General features: G+C 42.7%; 2 protein-coding genes across 3 annotated transcripts in view; one reads left to right on the top strand and one right to left on the bottom strand.

Annotated features, from left to right (window-relative positions):
• Nucleotides 1-4945, bottom strand: part of FNBP1 (formin binding protein 1) — a 99231-nt gene extending 94286 nt beyond the window's left edge. Inside the window, exon 1 of the mRNA XM_063353387.1 lies at nucleotides 4687-4945. Coding sequence (XP_063209457.1) covers nucleotides 4687-4710 — 24 coding nt within the window. The 5' untranslated portion in view covers nucleotides 4711-4945. The remainder of the gene's footprint in view (nucleotides 1-4686) is intronic.
• A 5936-nt stretch (nucleotides 4946-10881) lies between these two features.
• The window catches only part of GPR107 (G protein-coupled receptor 107), a 35238-nt gene continuing 25882 nt past the window's right edge, over nucleotides 10882-20237 (top strand). Inside the window, exons 1-7 of one of the 2 annotated variants that reach the window (XM_063352778.1) lie at nucleotides 10882-11039; nucleotides 16142-16267; nucleotides 16751-16801; nucleotides 17050-17138; nucleotides 17797-17963; nucleotides 19572-19606; nucleotides 19818-19874. In XM_063352778.1, the coding sequence (XP_063208848.1) occupies nucleotides 10929-11039; nucleotides 16142-16267; nucleotides 16751-16801; nucleotides 17050-17138; nucleotides 17797-17963; nucleotides 19572-19606; nucleotides 19818-19874 (636 nt within the window). In that variant the 5' untranslated portion in view covers nucleotides 10882-10928. Of the gene's footprint in view, nucleotides 11045-16141; nucleotides 16268-16750; nucleotides 16802-17049; nucleotides 17139-17796; nucleotides 17964-19571; nucleotides 19607-19817; nucleotides 19875-20237 lie in introns of both variants that reach the window. The other variant, XM_063352779.1, reaches the window with a different exon arrangement.

Here is a 20237-nt window from a genome sequence, read left to right as displayed (position 1 = left end):
TTCAGCCTTCCAGAGTAACAGTTAATACCCAAAACCAAAGAACTGGCAGGGGTTAGGCAAGGTGAGAATGGGATGGGTGGGATGACACACAGAGATAAATATCTATTGTATGCAATCAACTATACTGGTGCATACAATAAAACTAGATGTTGGCTTAAGAAAAGAATCAATACATCAAGCCTAGATCCAGTTCTGCAGATCCTCTTGTGGGGAACAAGCCGACAAGAACTTCATTTAAGATCACATTTGACTGCTGTGCCCTGGTAAAACCACTATGTATGTAATGCCACCAAGGTCAAAATTACCTAGGTACTCCAGACGGTTTCTGAATGTGAGTCACCACAATATGCAACACCCAGACATTATAAATACTACCGAAGAACAATACTGCATTCAAGCAAATTTAAGAAATGCAAGATTACAGACGCTTAAACACAAATTCTGCTGATGAAATAGAGGTGCAAATACTGAAAGAGGAAACGATTTATCAGTTACAGATAGCAAGTGGGGCCTTCAAGTTCCGAGTTGCACCTATTTTTCATCATCTGACAATGAGGATCTAGCCAAGAGAACACAGCCTACCAGAATCCCACTTGTTTTAATACTGTGAATTAAGAAATGACTATTACTGAAAATAATAATGTTCTAAACCACAAAAAGGTTTATACGAGGAATGAACTTTATACAGCAAAAATAACCATATCCACAAATTGTATTTTTTCCATTCTAAACCATACTGGAATACTCTACAAACAAAAGGTGCAGTCCCCAAAGTATCAGTCACATGAGGAGTTTGCCAACAGAGCCCTTTGCGTAAGGACTGCAAATTAAGTCCTTTGCAAATACAGAATATTCACCTTCTCATACATTGAAAGGACAGTGACAGCTGTTAGCAGACACCCAGATTTCCACAAAAGTCAAAGAAAAGTTTGGTTAAATCACCTTCCCCCTGGTCTTTTTTTAAACTTTACACTGACTGTGCAAAAAACCCCCAACAACAAACCCACAGCATCTGCACCTCTGAAACATTCATAACAAAAAGATGAATCTTCCCACATTTAATCACTTTACCGCTTGCACTTGGCATGCTGTGTGACAGTGTTCTGAAGAGACAAGAGTTTTTCCTGGACCACTTAACTACAAATTTACACGTAGCTCCCCCAAACTACATACTGTACCAGAACTCATCATCAAGACAGTTCATTCTCTTCAATATACCAACCATGCAGCCACAGCTTCCTTCACTCAGAAGACAAGGACTGAAGAGCTGAGGTTAGTTTTAGCTCAGTTTGCTATGTGCTTCCTACCACTTGCTTCAAGGGCTTCATACCACAAAAAAGAACGCTGGTGGGAAGTGTAGCACACAGTAGCATTTTACCAGCTAAAGCACCCTCAGAATAGCTGTATGTGCCATGCTCCCTGTTCTTCCCCATTACTCAAGAGAGGGAAAGGGTGAAAGAGACCCGAGTATGCTTTTACAGCCTGTTGCCCTCAAAGCATAGCCGGATGAAGGTACAAGTTGGGTCTCTACACCAGTACAAGTAATCTTTACTTAGCACTTACATTAGCTAAGTATTTAGATAACATTGCCAATTTCAAGAATCAGGCATGAAATAAGTATCTACTCTACCCTTCTACCTGCTAGCCCTTAATGCTACTCTTGAACTGGGGTGAAAAACAAAATAGTTCAAGTCCTGTGACTGTACTTTGTCCTTTACCCACCACATCTTCCTCCGGCTCCTCTATGCTTCAAGTACAACAGGCAGAAAGTCTTTTGGGAGGGCTGGATAGACTGACAAACTGCACAGCAGGCAGGGCAGCTGCTGCCGCCCTGTAGAGCATGCTTACACATGGCAAACTCACCCAGATGGTGACATGAGACCTTCAGATTTTGCTCTGTAACCCTGGATTGCTTGGAGGCCCCAGATGATCTCATTATCCCAAGCATTGAGCCTCATACAGGATACAAAAGCTGCATTAGTACCTCTAATAATTCTGCTGGTTATGGGGCCGTTTACACTCTACAGGGCCAATCTTAAGATGCAACTCAGAAGTCTAGATTCAAGTGAAACATCAATACGAACTTTGCAATAGGATTTGCAAGCCAGAGGCACAGAATACAATCACATCACAGCATGAGGCTAAAAGTCTGTCTTGGGAATAACTTACATTTTGCTGAAGGGATTTCATTCCTTCTGAAGTATGAGGCTTTCTGCAACCAACGCTTTTTTTTTTCCAGGAACTAACAGAAATTCTACATAAATCCATGCACATTAACATTCTACATGCTCTAAAGAGCAAGCTCGATTTTACTTCCGCTTTGCTACATTTAAAGGGGTCAATCATAAACACGCATCCAGTCTGATAGATCAGCACATCAGAGATACAGGGTGCAAGTCAAGCCTGACCAAACACCACTAATCTTTCTAAGAAATTCCTAGATTACAGTTGGAAACACTTGTTACTGCTTCAGCTTTCAGTCCATCAAACGGTTGCATCAAATCATATATATACCAGTCACATGGTAAACCAGTCCTTTGTTGCTTACAGCACCTGTTCCTAAATACCTATTACCTGATTTCTTAAAACTAATACCAAGTTCTAAGGTGAATGAAAATTTAATTTTGTTAAAAAAAAAACAAAACGAACAAACAAACAAAGCATGCTATGATCAACAAAAGGAGGCAGTATACATTAAATACAAGTTGGTTGTGTGGTTTCCTTTCCCAGTGAAAGGAAAAACATGCAGAGAGAAATCAACATTTTGGCCTAAATACCCAAAATACCCAAAGCACTGGAAACTGATGTGTTTTCAAAGCTCTGCCCAGTAAAGCAACTCCTGCCAATTTTGTATCTAGAATCATTTAATCTTTTGGTCCAACCCTTTTCCTCAATAACCTGCTACTCTTCCCAAAGTACTACATTGAAGACGTGAAAAATAACACTTTGATGCTGCTGAAGACAATAATTTCACCAATAAAATTTCTGGGGGGGGGGAAACAAAAAGATACAAAAGCAGCCTGTAATTGTTACAGAAGACAAATATATAACTGCATATACACCTGCAAAGATTACATAAACCAGAAACAACTATTTATAAGCACTACTCTACTACTACTGTTATTGTGCAGAAACATCTCAGTATCGCCTACACACTTTTAAGAATGCAAAAATAACGAAGTCCATCTTGAGAATCCAGAATTTATTTTCCTCTGACAAAACTGTTATTCTGACTCTTACTTTAATTCCACCCAAACTATTCCATCTCCTCACAAAATATCCAAGATGCAGAAAAAGAAGGCAACTGCAGATTTCCCCATAAACATTCCCATGCAGCTGAGCTGTTTATATACTGATGAATCAATATAGCATCACTACAGCATTTCATCAGTATGTATCACCTTTCTTTCTCTAGAATATACAAACATACCACAATAACCTCTCAGTGAGGATTTGGTCCCTAATTTACTGTCTAGTTCTAACCAGATCTAGCCATAACGTGACTACAATGTCACAGCAAAACGGGATGCTTACTTAGCTGTCTGCCAGAATAGGCCAGCAATGCATCCAGAAAGGACAGCAATTAGCACATCTAAAATAACCATTTCTATACAGGGACAGTTTAAAAGCTTAGATATGTTTACGTCTTAACTTGCCCTGGTTACTAGCCACAGGGAGATGAACCCAAGAGCAAAATCCTGCAGTGCTTTGCAATCCAGATGACCCTCTACCACTCATTCTTGACTTCTCCATTCAAAACACCGTCTCTGTTTTCCTCTTCCCCCCCCTCCCAAGCACAGATTTGTCCCAAGGTTTTTAATGTCCCACCACGGCATTAACCACCGCTTTCAGTGCCTCCTGCCCACTGTTACAAGCCCTCGATAACAGGTTTTGCTCCATGCTCCACCATCACGCTGCCAAACATGGCTGCACCATGTCCTCTTTGTGATTGAATATGTATCTCTCTCCTGCCTTTCAAGACTTCTTTTATCCGCCGACCCTTAATTTCTCACATCAGCAAGGGATCATTTCAAATCGCTATTACCCACTTTCCACGGTTTGATATTTCGAGTAATGTTCCACCGTAAACCAAATGTATTTACTCTTCCCAGGTTCACTTCAAAAACAGTCAAGGAGCTTTAGACATTGAAAACCTCCCCACCATTAAAACACACTTATTTACACACAACAGAAAACTCTTCTTGATAAAAACCCCCGTCCTTCGGAACGACCGCGGAGAGAAAGCCCTTAAGAACAGCCAGAGAAAATTTTATCATCTGGCTTTTCCCCACTTGCAGCTCCCCCTCCTGAAACAGGACCCCCGGCACACAGATCCCCCTCACAGCCTCCTGCGGCCTCTGGCAACGGCCACACGCAGAACCCACCTCCCTCCCCTCCACAACCGCCGTCGCTTTTCGTGCCGTTAAGCATATTTATTTTATTTTACTGAAGAAAATGTGTAAAACTAACAAGTCTCCGCTAGGATTCCCCCAGCAAAAGTTTTTACAAAGGGGGGAACCCCCTTCCAGAGAGAGCAGCCCCCAGCCCGCCTTCCCTCCGTCCCTCCCTCACCGAGCCCCGGCCGCCCCCCCCGGCACCTCACGGACCGTTATGAGACAGGGCGGGCACCGCGCTCCGCGGTAACGGCCGCAACGGCAGCCCCGCTCCCTACCTCCCCTCACTCACCCACAGCTCCGTGCCCCAGCTCATGGCTCCGCCGCGCTGAGGGGAGAGCAGGCGGGCGGGGGGCGCTCGGTGTCTCTCTGTGCCCTGACTGGGCTCCCTTCAACCCTTCGCTAGGGCGGTCGCCGGTGAGATGAGGCGGGTTGCGGAGAGAGGCGGGACGGGCGCTACTCTCACCGCCGCTCCCGCCTCATCGCGCCGCAAAATGGCCCGAGCGGCGCCGCGCGGGTAGGCGGTGGCGGAGCGGGGCGGGGGGCGGTTGACAGCTCTGCCGCACTGCGCAGGCGCAGATGGCGGCGGGGGGAAGAGGCCGGCACTGCGCAGGCGCAGGCTGCAATCAGCGCGGCCGCTCTGGTCCTCGCTGGCGGCGGCGGGAGGGAGCCGCCGCCCGGCCCCGGTCCCGTCGGGGTCCCGTCACGGCAGGGCCCGCGGCTCTCAGCCCGCCCTGGCCGGCGGCGGCAGCTGGAGGGCAGCCCTGAGGGTGATCCCCGCCCGCCCTCAGGTGTCTGATCCCCTCATCTCACCGCCCTCACCCCCAGCGAGGTGGGGCTTTTTTTTTTCATAATTTTTTTTTAAGCAAATGTTGCTGTTTTGATCATTTGGATGCGGGGCAACCGCCCTAGAGAAAAAGGAACCTGCACCCCTAAAACCGCCTGCAAGGGCTGACTTCTTCAAACTCAGCTACCCAAATACGTATACACACAAACACACTTCCCCCCCAAAAATAACCCAAATCCGTGAATATTAAGTCCACCATCTGTCACCAACACACTCAACGAGCAAGCAGAAAAATAACAATCTGCCTTTGCATAAATGTGGGTTATTGTAGCAATTAGGGAGGCCTGGCAGAAAATGGCCCATTTCCTTGCCAGAGAAATATGATTTATTTTGTGCTCGTCTTCCTCTTTAGCAGCGTTTATTTGAGCTGTGTCATTTAATCTGATTTTACATTTCTGTTTTTCAGCTACAAGAAATGTAAAAAGACCTTTAGACTGATATATTTATTGCTGCATCTGTTCATGAAAGATTTACATGGAGGGTAGAAAAAAAAGGAAGCACATTTATTCACCTGAGGAAAAAGGTATCTGCGTATAAAGGGTGGGGATCCTTTTGATGTCAGAAGATAAAAATTGACTGGCTGCTACAACAAGTGTTACCTCCTGTAGATTAATGCACTTCTTTCACTGATGCTTGGCTATTACCCTACATGAGAAAGGACAAGAAAACAATAAGTTATTAAGCAATTCCAACATTTAGAACAACAATGAAGACAAGTGTTATGTTAATAACTGAGTGGCATTTATTTTTATACCAGTTCAATTGATTTGAACATAAGAGTAGAACGCTGCTCCACACAAAGCTTTTTGAAAAGAAACAGAGAACAGGCAATGCTTTTGTTCATCATTAAAAGTTACTACTTTTAAGGACTTGACTCCATAACAAATTAAGAAACACACCATTCAACTCATTTTGCAGAGTACTTCTTCCTGCTACTGCGAACGCATTTAAATATCTGAGCCTGCCGTGCTGCCTAAAGCACAACCACAGTCTTCCAAGGGTTTGTACTTCCACAGACTCAGTGAAGGAGCACCAAAACTCACTGTCCTTAGACTCACGTCCATCCAGGACACGTTGCAAAACCTGACAACACCCTTGCATCACAATGTTCTGACAGCTTAATCCATAAATATTTGAGTAAAAAGAATGTACGGAGACCAAACAGAAAGCACAGCACTAGTATCATCTGAGGTAAATTTGCTGTGGAATTTCCTTTTGCACAAAGAGCTGGGAGGGGAACAAGGCAAACCTGTTACACCAGCACGGGCAGGGAAACCTGTCCACACTGAAAGATAAAAATACTTAACCAGTTACAGAAAGATAAAGGCCCAAAATACAAGTTTTGCATTAAGATGGTACATTAGAATCAACCATGCCAAAACCTATGAAAATTTATTCAAATTTGTGTGGACAGAGGTTAAAGACAAGAACTAAGTGTGATTAATTCTGGATATTTCTGGAAGGGTACTTTTTCCTATCTTTGATTGCCTTTGTTATTTACCCTGAAACTCTCCAAGACAGGGATTGCCACTTACATATTACTTTCAGTTGCACAGTGCCCAAAACAGCAGGGCCCACAGCTCCCTAATTACTAATGTAATTAACAACGATGGGAGCATTAAGAGCTCTTTATGCTGAAGTACGATGCTGGAAAGCTCAGTAGGTCCTAGCTGCAAAAGAATAATTCAAAATGACACTTAGAAGTTATATTGTCTATCACTCCATTACTTAATTCGCACAATCCAGGTCTGATCAACACAGAAGCTGGTGGGAGTTCTCCTTCAGCCGCACTGAGAACAAGGCCATGCAGATCTGTTACCTAGATATGGGCCTATTCCTGTAAGTTTTGCTTACATCTCCTGTTATTATGATTCAGAGCTCTCCCAGAGGTAGATCCTAAGCCCAAGCAGAAGCAATTCCCTTTTTAGAAGGCCAGGACTGCGTTTAGGAAACCAAATCTCACTTGAAAACAGCCAGATAAGCTGCTAAATGATTCAGAAGGTATTTAAAGAAGATAAAAATAAATCCCTAAACTACAGTTCAATCTAAACTTTTTTTCTCTAGCTTTGTTTACTCATGCAAAACAAGAAAAATCACAACTTTCAGAACACAGATGAGCATTTCTAGCTTCCAGGATACAAGAGGAAGAGGACCCACCTTTCCCCCCTGGAGTTATCACCCTTGCAGCTGCTTCCCTTTTAGTCTTATAATTCTACCCAGATCACCCACATCCCAGATAAGGAACGTGGATGTTGCTTGTAACCTCTTATACACTGGGACCTAAACAGCACCAGGAAAGGAGGAGGACACACCTTTCCCTATGGCCATCACAGCTGTTTCCTCTCTGCTGTTATAACACTACACAGATCATTCAGACACACAGCGGGGGACCTTGGTTCTCTTTAAATGCCTTATCAGGGCCCAGAGGGGCCTAATTAAGGCCTGATAAACCTTAATGGCCCTGACCAGCCTCACCTGTGGCCTCCACCCACGGGCCTCCACCCACGCCCTCTGCCCATGGAGTCAGGAGCCTCATTTAAGCTTTGGCCTGAGGGTTTAGTCTTCCTTTGAGCAATGTTGTAGGCCTACTGGTCTCTGTGTCAGCCATGGCTGTCCTAGCTATAGACCCTGTTGATATGGAGCCTGTCTCATATTTGGCCTTATCTCAGACCTGTCTCATCCCTGTAGAGCCATCACTAGGCAGTGTTTGACCTTGGCTACCATCACCTGAACTGCAGACTGACTTCTTAACTCAGCCTTGCCTGTCATTGCTGTGAACTCACCCGATGACCTGGACTCTTGGCTGTTCCCAGCTGCCATCCCTGGGCCTGTCCTGCTCACTTTGCCTGGGGACTGTGGGACTGCGCCCTGAACGGTGAGGCGCCTGACCTGTTGTCTTGTGTTATCGTGCTTATCTCCTAACTCCATGTCCCTCATAGAACAGCCAGCCCTTACTACTCCACAGCATGTCTATACCTTGGCTTGTGGCGTACATTAAGGAATTGACAGAGTCTACTTTGCTCTGTGCTGAGCTCTGCGTGTAGGCTGTTCTGATGCCAAGGTTTTTCTGACACTGCTCATGCCTTCCATCCAATCTTAATAGTGGCCCATGATGCACTGAAAAACAAAAAAAAATATTTCTGAAGGGTTCTAATTAGATGCTTGGTAACAATGAAAGAGTAAAGGAAAAAGATATCTAGGCTAAATGTGTTTAACCACAGCTGAGAATAATTCTATGTGCTAGTAACAGCACATTTAGACCAAGGTGAATCTTGCCTGGAAGCTACAGTAAAGCGTATCAATGTAATGATGAGCATTGCTGTTGTAGCATATTCATTACAGACAGCAGACAGTTTGCATATTGATAGAGATGTAAATTTAAGTACAGACATTTTTTTAACACAAATTATTAGAAAAATGCATAGCAAAAGAAAGTAAACGTTATAAATTCTATTCTTGAGATCATTGAATCTAGGTAAGTGGGGAACTTAACAGCTACTACAATATTCTAATAGTCACTGGAGAGTTACATGACAAAAAAAAGATCTTCAGACATTTTCTAGTTTGTGGCATAAAAATCTCTGATTGCTATTTGGAAGTATCTTCAGACTAAGAGAGGCTCTTCAGCTGAACCGATCCCCAGAATTATAGGGGAAAAAACTCATAATATTTGACCACTGAAGTAGTCAAAGTGTGTCTGATGCTTAGTAATGGAGCAAGGCATGAAACCCTGTGGTGCAGCTGTGGTTGCAAGCAACTCTCTCTCAGGAGTCAAAAGTCTCTAGGTTTCCCAGGCGGCCTGTGCACAGGAATTATAATAATTCGAACATTAATAATATTAATTCCAAGAAAATATGTGGACCAGAGTTATCTTTTCAGAATAAATTATCTGATGTTTGGAATTACGTAGGCATTTTACTATCTGTCTGTGAGGCCTAGCTATTTGTGCGCTACAAGGCCTGATGCTGGCAGGACATCTAGCGGCACGTACAAGTTACTGCCCAGAGAAAGAATCCTACTAGAAAAACACAGATTGATTTTTATTTTTTTTTTTCAAGCTTCCAGATATTTTCTGGTATCACTGCAAGTTTCTTTGGCTGACGGTGAGATTTTTGTGTTTATTTTATTACCTAAGAGTATAAAATAAAAATAAGGAAATAAAATTGTAAGAGGTAATGTACAGTAACATCTGAATCGCCTCTGTACAAAGATGTGACATTCTACATAATGTTGCTAATATAAAGGTCAAGATTATTGATTTTTCTTTGCCTTTTCACCCTCTCTTGCATTTTACTACTTGCCTGGTCCAATCCAATTGCTTATCTGGCTCTAGATGAAGAAACTTGCACAGCTGTTACTCCATACACTGAAAGGGGAAATCAGAATGTTTGAGCTGACAGCACAGGACTCCCCACTGATGAATTAAATTTACCTACATCCATGGCTTCCCATTGCATATTCAGGTTTTTTTTGGCAATGTGTTAGCCTCAAAGCCACTTTAATTGCCACTGTTCATGTTTGCTTCTTGTGTTAGTCTCAGTTTGAGCAACAAAGAAGTCACTGAAGCCAGGCCAACCTGCTTGCTGTTTCATTTTAAAGCGGGACTACAGCTACCAGTTGCAAATAGTTCAACAGCTGCAAAACTATTCCAGTGAAGAGGCAGAAAGCCCTTTGTTTTGTTACTTTTTTTTTTTTGGTGACATTTAAAATTAATGCTCTAAACAGAGAGGCAGTTTTTTAGTTGTTTAGACTACCTGCTGCTCAGACATTGGCTTAGTTCTTAGAAAGAAGTTGAATCCTGCTGGCTGACCCACAGCTGGGCTGGAAGCATCAACCCGAAACCTCCCTCCGAGCTCTGCTGCGTGGGCTGAAGTTGTGAGAGCTGTGGCCTTTGTGGAATTTTTCAGAGTTGGAAGGGACCTCTAGAGATCATCTAGTCCACCTCCCCTGCTAAAGCAGGATTGCCCAGAGCACATTACTCAGGACTGCATCCAGGGGGGTCTTGAGTGTCCAGAGGAGGGGACTCCACAACCTCCCTGGGCAGCCTGTTCCAGTGCTCTGTCACCCTCACCGTAAAGTTTTTTCTCATATTTGATCGGAACTTCCTATGTTCCAGCTTGTGCCTGTTACACCTTGTCGTGTTACTGGGAACCACTGAAAAGAGGCTGGCTCCATCCTCCCTAAACCCACCCTTTAGATACTTGTAAACATTAATAAGGTCTCCCCTCAGCCTTCTCTTAAAGAGTCCCGGGGACAGAGCAGCTCAGTGGCGCCCCACCCCAAACCAGGGCCTCGCTGAGCAGCTGCACCCGGGATGGCCTGGGGCAGGCTCGGGGGGCCGGTTCCGCTGTGAGGGCCAGCGGCCCCTCTGAGGGCCAGCAGCGCGGAGGGAGCTATCACAGGGCCCCGGCTGCCGCCATGGCCTTTACTGCAGGGCCAGGCCCAACCCGGGGGACACCCCGGGAGGCAGCCTCCGGGCGGGGAGGGGCAGCCCAGAAGGGCCCTAGAGGCGGAGAAAAGGGCTGGGAAGCCACAAAACCCCGGTGGCAGGGGACAAACCGAGCTGATGGGAGACGAGCAGCGAGGACAGGAGGGAGAGGCGGCCCCGCCCCGCCCCGCCGCGGTCACGTGCCCGCTCCTTGACCCCGGAAGTGGCGCGGGAAGAGGATGCTGATGCTGGAATAAACATGGCGGCCCGCGGTGGTGGGGCTGCGCTGTCGTGGACTGCGGTTGTGCTGGGGCTGGTGCTGCTCTGGGCGGGCCCGGCCGGCGCCCGCGTCCATCATCTCACCCTCAAAGTAAGGTCTGCGCCGCCCCCGTCCCTGTAGGCTCGGCCCCGGCCGCGCTAGGCTCTCCCCGGCTCGGCTAAAGGAAGCGGCGAGGCGGCCTGGGCCTGCCCGCCTCCCGCGGGCCGGCGCTCTCCGCGCCTCCGGCTTCGACCCACTGCCTCCTCCTGGTCCCTCTTCCTTTTCGCTGGGCTCTCCCCCTGAGCCTCAGCCTGCCCGGGCCTGGTTGTGTTCTGCCTTTCCCGTTATTTCCCCCTGCATCCCCTTGGCCATCTCTTGCTGTCTGTCCTTCTACTAGTCGTGAGGAAAACGCCCGAAGGGGCCCGAGAGTTGCAGTGGTTTGAGGGTGTAAATGCTTCACGTTCTGATAAAAGCGAGGCAGAAAGTTATGTGTGAGGAGAGATGGCTGAGTGTGGGATGGGGGGAGGTTTCTGAAGGGTGTTTGGCGTTGGTTTTGCTTTTAACCTGTGCTCTGCAGTAGTCTTCCTGTCCTGATCACTAGTCACTCACGTCTGTCTAAAAGGCAGTGTGGCTGTTTTAGAAGCCTTCTGGATGTAGTTTCTTGGCACAAATAAAGCATTCAATAGAGGTGGAAGACATTGATGCTGTCAGCTCTCTATTTAGGTTTAATAGACTTCTGGCTGTGCTTTGAAAGAGTGTTGTGTTGTCCCGTGACCGTGTTGGAGCAAAAACTAGCTGTTCAGAGTTGTTGATGGGAAGCAGTGCAGATTTTGGTGAAGATCTTCAGCTCCAGAGTGCTGCTAGCTGTTGTGTTTTGAACAAAGATCTGCATAGTTGTTATGTGATAGAGGAACTCTGCATTTGGGGTGATGCTTTTAAAGGGGTTCTGTGGTGTTCATGAACTGGTCTGTAAATCCTCAGAATGAGGTTGTTGATTTTGTTCTTGTTGTCAACAACATGGAATATTTTGCCAATAGAAATATTAGAAGAAGTTAATAAAGTGGTATATGACTAGGACCAGAATTACTCTGTCCTTGTACCAGTTTAGGGAGAGTGCCAAAACTTTGCAGGAGTTCCCGTTCAGCCTTTGGGATACAGTGAATGCCAGGGGGACATTCATTCCCCTGGGGAATTTCCCAGACTACGTAGCTGTCTAATGTGCAATATTGTTCTACAAAAGTAAACTTTTTCCTGAAGCAATAAGTTAGGAGGTTTGTGCTTGTTACACTGTTGTTTTGAGGAATTTGTGACCAACAGTTGAGCACTGGAAGAATCTCTGCTGGGGTGGTACTTTTCCCTTACATAGCAAATGTTCAAACTGGCCTCAAGCAAATGTTCTCAGCAGCAAATATTATGGTTTCTAGTTCCTATTAGTGTGTCTCTTAACTGCCTGGATTAATTACTGAACTGTACAGCTGGTTTTTGTGATCAAAGTGGGGTGTGGTTTTATTTTTGTAGGTATTTTGTGTGAGTTACAACACTGACTATGGAAAGTAGAAATGTGTTAATGCCTTTGTTCACCTCCTGCATAAACACGAGCTTTATTGTTAGAGCTCTCCCTTTCTACTTCATCCAGCGTTTATGTAAACGTCAGGCTCCAACAACTGTACCCTTTCACAATGAAATTTCCCTTCTAGTGTTCTTGCCATTGGCTCCTTGCTTTTAAGTGTGCTTTGACACTGTGCCAAGCTAAAGGCCACAGCTTTGTGTGAGTGTTTGATATTAGGTTTCCTCAAACAAACTGTTACTGCTTAAATTAGAAAAGCCTCATTCTTGTATCTTTGTAATTAGTGTGCTACGGTGAAGCTTTTTTTTTTGGTTGTCAGAAAAGCAAGTCACAGTCTGAGAAGTTTCCTGTTATGAAAAGGACTTCTGTTGTCTTTATAAAAGCATGCAAAATGATTTATTTCTTCTGAGTTAGAAAAATGATTTGTTTGAATCTTGCTATTAGAGTAACCTTGTCAAAGGAGACTCTTCCTTAGTAGCAATTGTTATCAGCCTCATTAGTTTAATGAGCTATGTTTAAAAGCAAAAGAAAACCCCTGCAAGAATTGAAGTTATAGGGGATTGGAAACAATTTTCAGAGGTTTCCAGAAGTAGCTGGTAGTTGGAATGTTTCTCTTGACCTAAAATAAGATTTTTTTTTTTTTCTTAACAGTTGAATGCTATGATTTTGAAACCTTGTATTTTGTGTAATGCAATGGTAAACTGTCTTGGAGAATGAGGAAGTTAAGTTTAATGCTAGTGAATAGCCAAACATGTCAGTTTCTAGTGACTTATCAAGAGGAACTGTCCAACTGACAATGCTGTGTAGCAGCTGTGGTGTTAGCTTCTGATTAAAGTGAGTTATCTTTGCAATTAACTGGTTTCCAAATGGGAAATTAGACCTCTACTATTTAGGATATTGTGAAGATTGCAGTTTAATGTTAAATTATTATTTGGAAGATGTTATTTTTCAGTGGATGTTTGTGAATACTTGTGTCCTTTTAATGTTGGTAGGTCTCAGGCTTCGATTGCTCAAGGTGAAAATACCTTTCGCAATAATTCATTTTGTCTTACACAAATTATAAGTCTTGCCATTAGTCTAACACAAATAATAGAATTCCTTCCATTTAAGGGTAAGCACTCTGATGAAACTTTCACTGTACCGATAGCGTGATCCCAATTAGGTTTTGGGTTTTTTAAAGAATATTTTTCTCCCCATTCTGGGCTATAGGATCTGTCCTGTAAACTTACTCAAGTGTTGCAGGATCAATTTTTATCCTAAAGGAGTGGAAAAATTGGGAAGATTTTTATGGAAACAAGCTGAGAATTTACTGTATTAGTTTGAGTGTAACCTGTTAGTGACATGTCCCAGATCATCCCTTCTCAAAGAGGCAGAGTTAACTGTTAAAATGCATCCTATGTAAATTAAAATAATCTGTGTGTGAACAGCTCAGGTGCTTAAGTATTCGCTTGTTCACATCTTTGTGTAAACTTATGATTGAATATTTCTGAAGTCAGCAGTTAAGTGATTATAAATAAAAGCTGGATTCTTCCAATCAGTTAAACCTCCTGTGAAAGGTGAGACAATTGTTAGTTAAGCCAGTATCTTTAAGCTGTCAATATGTGGAGCAGTAGATGCTCTTGGAGGGCGTGCTGTTGCTTGGTGGCAACTGGTGACAGTGTGTGTGTGATCATGTAAAGCTGAAGGATTTGTGAACTAAATCTGTAAAGTCTAAGCACTCAAAGCTGAGATAAAACCAGGGAGGAAGGTGTGTGTGTGTTGTGTATTAATTATCTTTTGTTGGTGGGGAGCACATTAGTGAACCAGTGGAGTAAATAAACTTACATTGAACTGAATAGCTTTTGCAAATACTGTGACCTAAGCAGCTGTTGCTTGTCATGTTTACAAGGTGCAAAACACCTTGTGGCTGGATGATGCTGTATTCTGCACCTCTCCCCCCACCCCCCATCTTATTCCCCTCTACCTAATCCCCCAGACAAATGCTTATCTGTCCAGATGTGGTGAAATATGTGATGTGCTATGTAAAGAGCTAGTATTAATCTTCTATTCTGACTGGGAAATTATATTGAAAGTAGTGTTAAATGAACCAGATGGGCTCTTGTTTCAAGCATGTTAAGTGATCTAGAACCCGGAGACAGTGCAGCTATAATACTCTGTTGAGCAAAGCATCTGCTTTGAGCCTTGTGTCATTAACTTTTTTCCCCTTTGGAGCATTAAGGGAACCATCTGGTTATTTGCCAGGTTAACTTGATTCTATTAGCGTGATCTTATTACAGCTAGATTACAGGTTAGGTGTGTCAGGATTTGTGTCCTGCTATTACAGTGAGTGATATTTATGCATCAGGAATGTTTTATGCAGACATGTCAAAAGTAATATTGGGGGTAAAGGAAAAGAGAGAACTTACTGTACTTCTACAGTTCTTAGCTCAGTCTTACAGTGCCTTGTCCAGAACAGTTTGTTTGCCTTTAGCAGCTGACTTCTGTGCTTAGAGTATTCTGCAATCTGATTATCTTTTCCTTGAAGAAACAAGACGAAAAACCAGTTTTCTTACTTTTAGTGATGCCTTGTAAAAGGGCTTTAAATCATATTTTAAACTTGCTTTTTAATTCTCATTGCTCTATTTCCGCTTTTCTTCCAATTAATGATCCCGTAAGATCGAGGGTCCAGCTGCATACCTGTTTGTTGATTCTTGAATGCAAAGTAACAGGGATGTGGCCTTTCCTCATCTGATGTGGCAGCTGTGTGCAGTGGTTACTGCTTTTCATGTGAGGCCCTTCATGATCTCCTTATTTAAAAAAAAATAAAAAAGCTTGCTGTACTTGAACCTTTATCTGCTGAGCAAGGCACAGAAAGGGATCCGCTTCTACTGTTTCTGTGCCAGACTGAGAGGAAGTAAATTATTCTATGGCTAAGACTGGGAGAAAAAGAAGGGATTGGAATTTTCCTTTTAGAGACACCAACCCAAGCTCTTATGTTTGAACCCATGTATCCAGTTTTTGGTATTTATCCTACCTATAAGATGCAAGGCCTTGCTAAAAATCATTTGGAGGAATGGGACTGCCTAAGAAACTTTCTCATCTGGCGCCATACGCATGGTTTTCCAGTGTGTAAGGTGTTTGACTATCCCAACATTGACCCTGCCTAGCAGAAAATCTGATGGGATGACAATACACTGTGATATTTGTGAAACGCTTGGCCAAAACCCAACTCTCCGTTAAGTAAGATCCCTGTAGTCAACTAATTCCTTTTCAGTCTGTTGCAATTACAGTAGTTAGCATTCAAACAATAATTGTCTTGATTTGTCTGCGGTCTTTTTTTTTTTTGTTGCAATATTTTGTTTAATCAGTGATGCCAGCTATTTAATTTCATCCAGACTTTTTTCTGGAATATCCCTCAGTAGTATAGTCAGGTAATTAGCAGACACATTTATTTAAAGTTTGTGCTCTTCAGGTTCTTGTAAGAGTTGGTCAATTCCAGTGAAATAATTGGTTATATCTGAAGGTATCCTAAAGAAATTTTCTCTTGGCAAGATCAGATAGGTGTTTTGCATGAATACTTGTCAATCTCTGTTACCCTGCTTCCTCTTTGTTTGCCGCTGCAGATGACGGTGTATGTGATTTGTAAACTTGCTTTCCTTTCTTACAGGATGATGTGAGGCAGAAAGTGCACCTGAACACGTTTGGCTTCTTCAAGGATGGTTTCATGAAAGTTAATGTCATCAACCTTTCATTGAAGCCACCTGTGGGCTCTGATGACAAGAATGGTTTATCAGTAAGTTATTTTGAGTCCAAAATCTGTATTAAGCTTCCTGTGAAATTGCCTTTGCACTGGATGCCTTAAGTTGTTTGAGGTGTCAGATCCTAACTGCTGGTGTTCTTGGCTTTGCTCTCCACTGTGAGCTGATATATATATATATATGAGGATATATATATTGTGAGATTTATCCTTGACCGCTATCCATTCTGCTTTAAGGATAAACTTTAACTTGTCTGATCCTTTACTGAAGTTAGTTTGGATTTGAATTAGTATATATTTTATTCTTGGTGCATATGGATAAAGCAGCAAGTTTATTATATTTGAGGTTTTTTTTCCTGTCTAATTAGGTAATGAGAAAAATACCTGGATTCTGCCTTAAACATAGGTTAATTTATTTAGAGAGCAGTATCTTTGACTCTTTCAGTGGTGGTTTGGCTTCTGATACTAGGGGAGCCTGAGCTGTTTTAATTTGACAGATTCTTCTCAATTGTCTCTTAGGTGGGGTTCAGTTTGGATCGAACAAGGAATGATGGGTTCTCCACTTACCTGGTAAGAGTAAGAGATGTGAACTTACTTTTCTAAGCTGGAGACATCTCATAGTTGACCTTACTCCAGGAATGGTCAGAAGAAATAAAATTTAAAAAAAAAGGGGGCCCTTTAGACATGGGCAGGTTATTAAGGATAATTAAATCTTACAACTTGCTGGACTAGGAATGGTAACCTCTACCTGGGGAAGAACATGTCCCATTTCTTATAAAGAGGAAGGAACTTCAGAGATGTTTTGCTTATATTACCAGGATGAAGAAGTGGATTACTGTATCTTGAAGAAGAAACCAGATCAAGATGTCTCTGTTGTAATCTTACTTCTGGACTTCAAAACGGAAGCGTGAGTAAATAGTGCACACTATACTTTAAAGTTATTTCTCTAGCAGAAGCTAACGTAACACTTGTGGAATTTATTTAAGGGCTTGGAAAGCTGCTGTGCATGTAGTTTATTTTTTAATGGGTTACTTGTGAGCTGAGCAGAGGTGAGAGTCAAAGAAAAAAATCTGTAGTAGAAACCAGTCCAAGAATTCTTCCTGGAGGTGTAGGGGGACATAGGGCAAAAGAATCGTACGTTAATTGTGCTGAAGGCATGAACTTGAAGTCTTGGGTCACTTTTGCAGCTCTTGCACTGAATGTGCCATTTTGTTGTTTGTCTTGAATTATTTTATGGAAGTACCTTCAAGGCTGTGTTGCTTTCTTTTGCAAGAACAACTGTAACTGTTTGTGTGGAAACATAATTTCTAATGAGAATCTGATTACTAAAACTAAATAAACTTATTTTTCTTCTGCTGCTCTAATTACATTTGATGTGATCATATAGTGTGACTTCTCCTACAGTGATCAGTTCAATGCCAAGCTGCTTTAAGTCATGATCTGGTGCTTGCAGGTTTTGCAGTAAAAAAAAAAAGTCAAGACAAGTTGATTTTCTTTTATTGGGTATATATAGGTTATGACAGCCTCTTTATGAATGTTGATTTGCTTTCATTTTGTTTATTTAGTGTGAAAGTACGGTTCTCTGCAGAAGCTTCTTCTTTGTTACCAAAAATTTCGTTCATGCCTGGGGAAAATGTTACTGCCTTAAATAGCAAGCCACTAAAAACGTCTGAACAGAGCAGTGATTCTGGTAAAAGTGCTGCAAAGAGCAACGAAAATACAGACAGCAAAGGTAAGCCTGCTGAACCTGACCTATATGTGCTCTCACTCCTAATTCCTCATTGATGTGCATCCAGCAGTGTGTTGTGGTCGCATTCTGGGGTCCCCTTGGGCTAAACTTGGCGAATAGTCTTGTGTAAACCTGTGCATAGGGCTACCTTTTGGGCTGGAGTCTCTCCTGCTCAGTGATTCATGTTCTGTTGGTCCAGCAGAGGCCTAACATGACTGTGGGAGACCTACAGTACCTGTGAGGAGGGGTTGAGGTACTTGGTTGTCCTCTGTCTGGCAAAAAGAAGTCTAAGGGGGAATTTGGTAGCCACCAACAACTAACTGAAGGAAGGTTAGAAGGACAATAATGCCATGCTATTTTTAGTAATGGCACACAATGCAACCTGTGGCTGTTCCCTCTTATTAAGTCTTGGGTGTCTAAGATTGAATGCTAGGAGGGAAAAAATGACTTTCCTAGGTGGGTATTACAGCGCTGTAGCAAATCATATGTGGAAGTTGCAGAACCCCCATCTTTTGAAGTTTTAAACATTTGACTAAACAAGGCCAGGATCAGTGTGATATAGTATTGACAGTAGGTGTGCTTTGAGTCAGAAATTGGATTAAATACCTCCACAGGTCCTTTCCGGCCAACATTTCTATTCGTCTATGGTCGTCTTTTTCTAAAGAGTTGAAATCTAGTCTATCACTTAGAAGCTATAAAGATGGAGAAGTAACTGTACCAGTAACCTTTCTTGGAGGCACAAGTCTTTGTCTGGCTTCCAGACCAGCAGACGAAACAATTCTATAATCCCATCAGAGCTGAGATTAGCTCTAAACAGTTCATGTTATCCCTTCGTGAAAGAGTTTAGAATTGTAGCAGTCTGAGTCTGTCTCACCATGTCATGTTTATAAGCTTTGATATGGGTGAAAATTACACGCAGCTGTTCTAACAAATCAAGAACTAAAGCTGTATGGCACTGAAGATAACTGATAATTGAGCTCTAGTTTTGATTTTTCTTGCATTAAAAAGTGTCATGCACATTGACAGTATGTGCGCGTGAGCCAAAAGCAAAACTTAAGTCTTGAACTTCTGCTTCCTGGCAGGTCACCTGTGCTTTCGTTTCTTGATGTGTTTTTTGTTTGGTTGTTTTTTTTTCTTCCTGGGGCTTTGCTTAGCAAAGAGCTGAGAACTTTTTCCTTCCCCAGGGCTAATTAGGACTTCTGTATATTTGTCAGGCCATGTATCAAGATTACTCAGTGAGATTAACAGTACTTGTTGATAATATTAAAAGTTATAGCTGTAGACTGTATGAAACAAGGCTGTAGTCTGCGTCTGGTGTAGGTCATCTACATCCCTGTAACTGGAAGGGTTGTGAAGATTTCTTGGGTAGGCTTTTGTATAAGTTGTAATAGTAGAGAAGTCTATCCTAGCACTTGATGATGCATTTAGAATGAATGCTAGTTGCGGGAAGAGTCCTGGGAAAGAATCTCTGTTAATGATTATCTAGGAAACTGCCACGCAGACAAGTATAGGAAGATTTGAGTTAGGTGTTGGCAATGTGTGAAAGGTGGTAGCCTATGAGGATGTCTAAATGCAAACACGCTGAATGTACCATTAATATTTTATCTCTAGATAAGAAGTCCAAACGAAGTACAGCATCTTCCCAGGTAAGAAACTATCTGCTCTTCTCTTTCAGAAATAATCTGGGGGAATATTCCAGTATAAGCATAGCCAGAAAGTGGAAAGTATTATTTTCTGTTGCTCTCAGCCTCCACTGTAAATATACAGAATACAGTTTGGATTGCCTGGATTATGTAGCCAAATGTGGTAGTTACCCACTTAAAAAAAAAATCTAAAAGTCTCTTTTCCTTTTCCCAGAGCATAGTAGAACAAGAACATGCTGTTCACAATGACAGAGGAACTTTTTCATTTCAGGTAAGGTATCTGTCAGTGTCTAGTCCTAATGTGTGCAGACAGTTCCTTCACTGTACTACTGCATGAAAAGTAAGTGTGGTATGGATGCCTCTCTGATAGCTCAGTAAGTTTTTGAGTGGACTCTTATTAAGAATAAGTGCTGGAAATCTTTCTTCATAAGGTATGGGAAAGGTTTTTAACTGTCTTTGGTATGATACGGTTCTAAATATCTTAGTCTGTAAGACTCAGCATATTGAAGTTCACTGTGGTGCAACTAATGCATACAGATTTCTAACAACAAATAACTGTGGCCTGACTGACTCACTTAAGAGGAAGATATTCTCTATGAAACCAGATTAACACTTTGTTTCAGCACCCTGGTTC

This window comes from Chroicocephalus ridibundus, chromosome 15 (assembly GCF_963924245.1).
Source record: "Chroicocephalus ridibundus chromosome 15, bChrRid1.1, whole genome shotgun sequence".
Taxonomy (NCBI): Eukaryota; Metazoa; Chordata; class Aves; order Charadriiformes; family Laridae; genus Chroicocephalus; species Chroicocephalus ridibundus.
The sequence above is the reverse complement of the archived record's forward strand: the minus strand, read 5'-3'. Positions and strand labels throughout refer to the sequence as shown.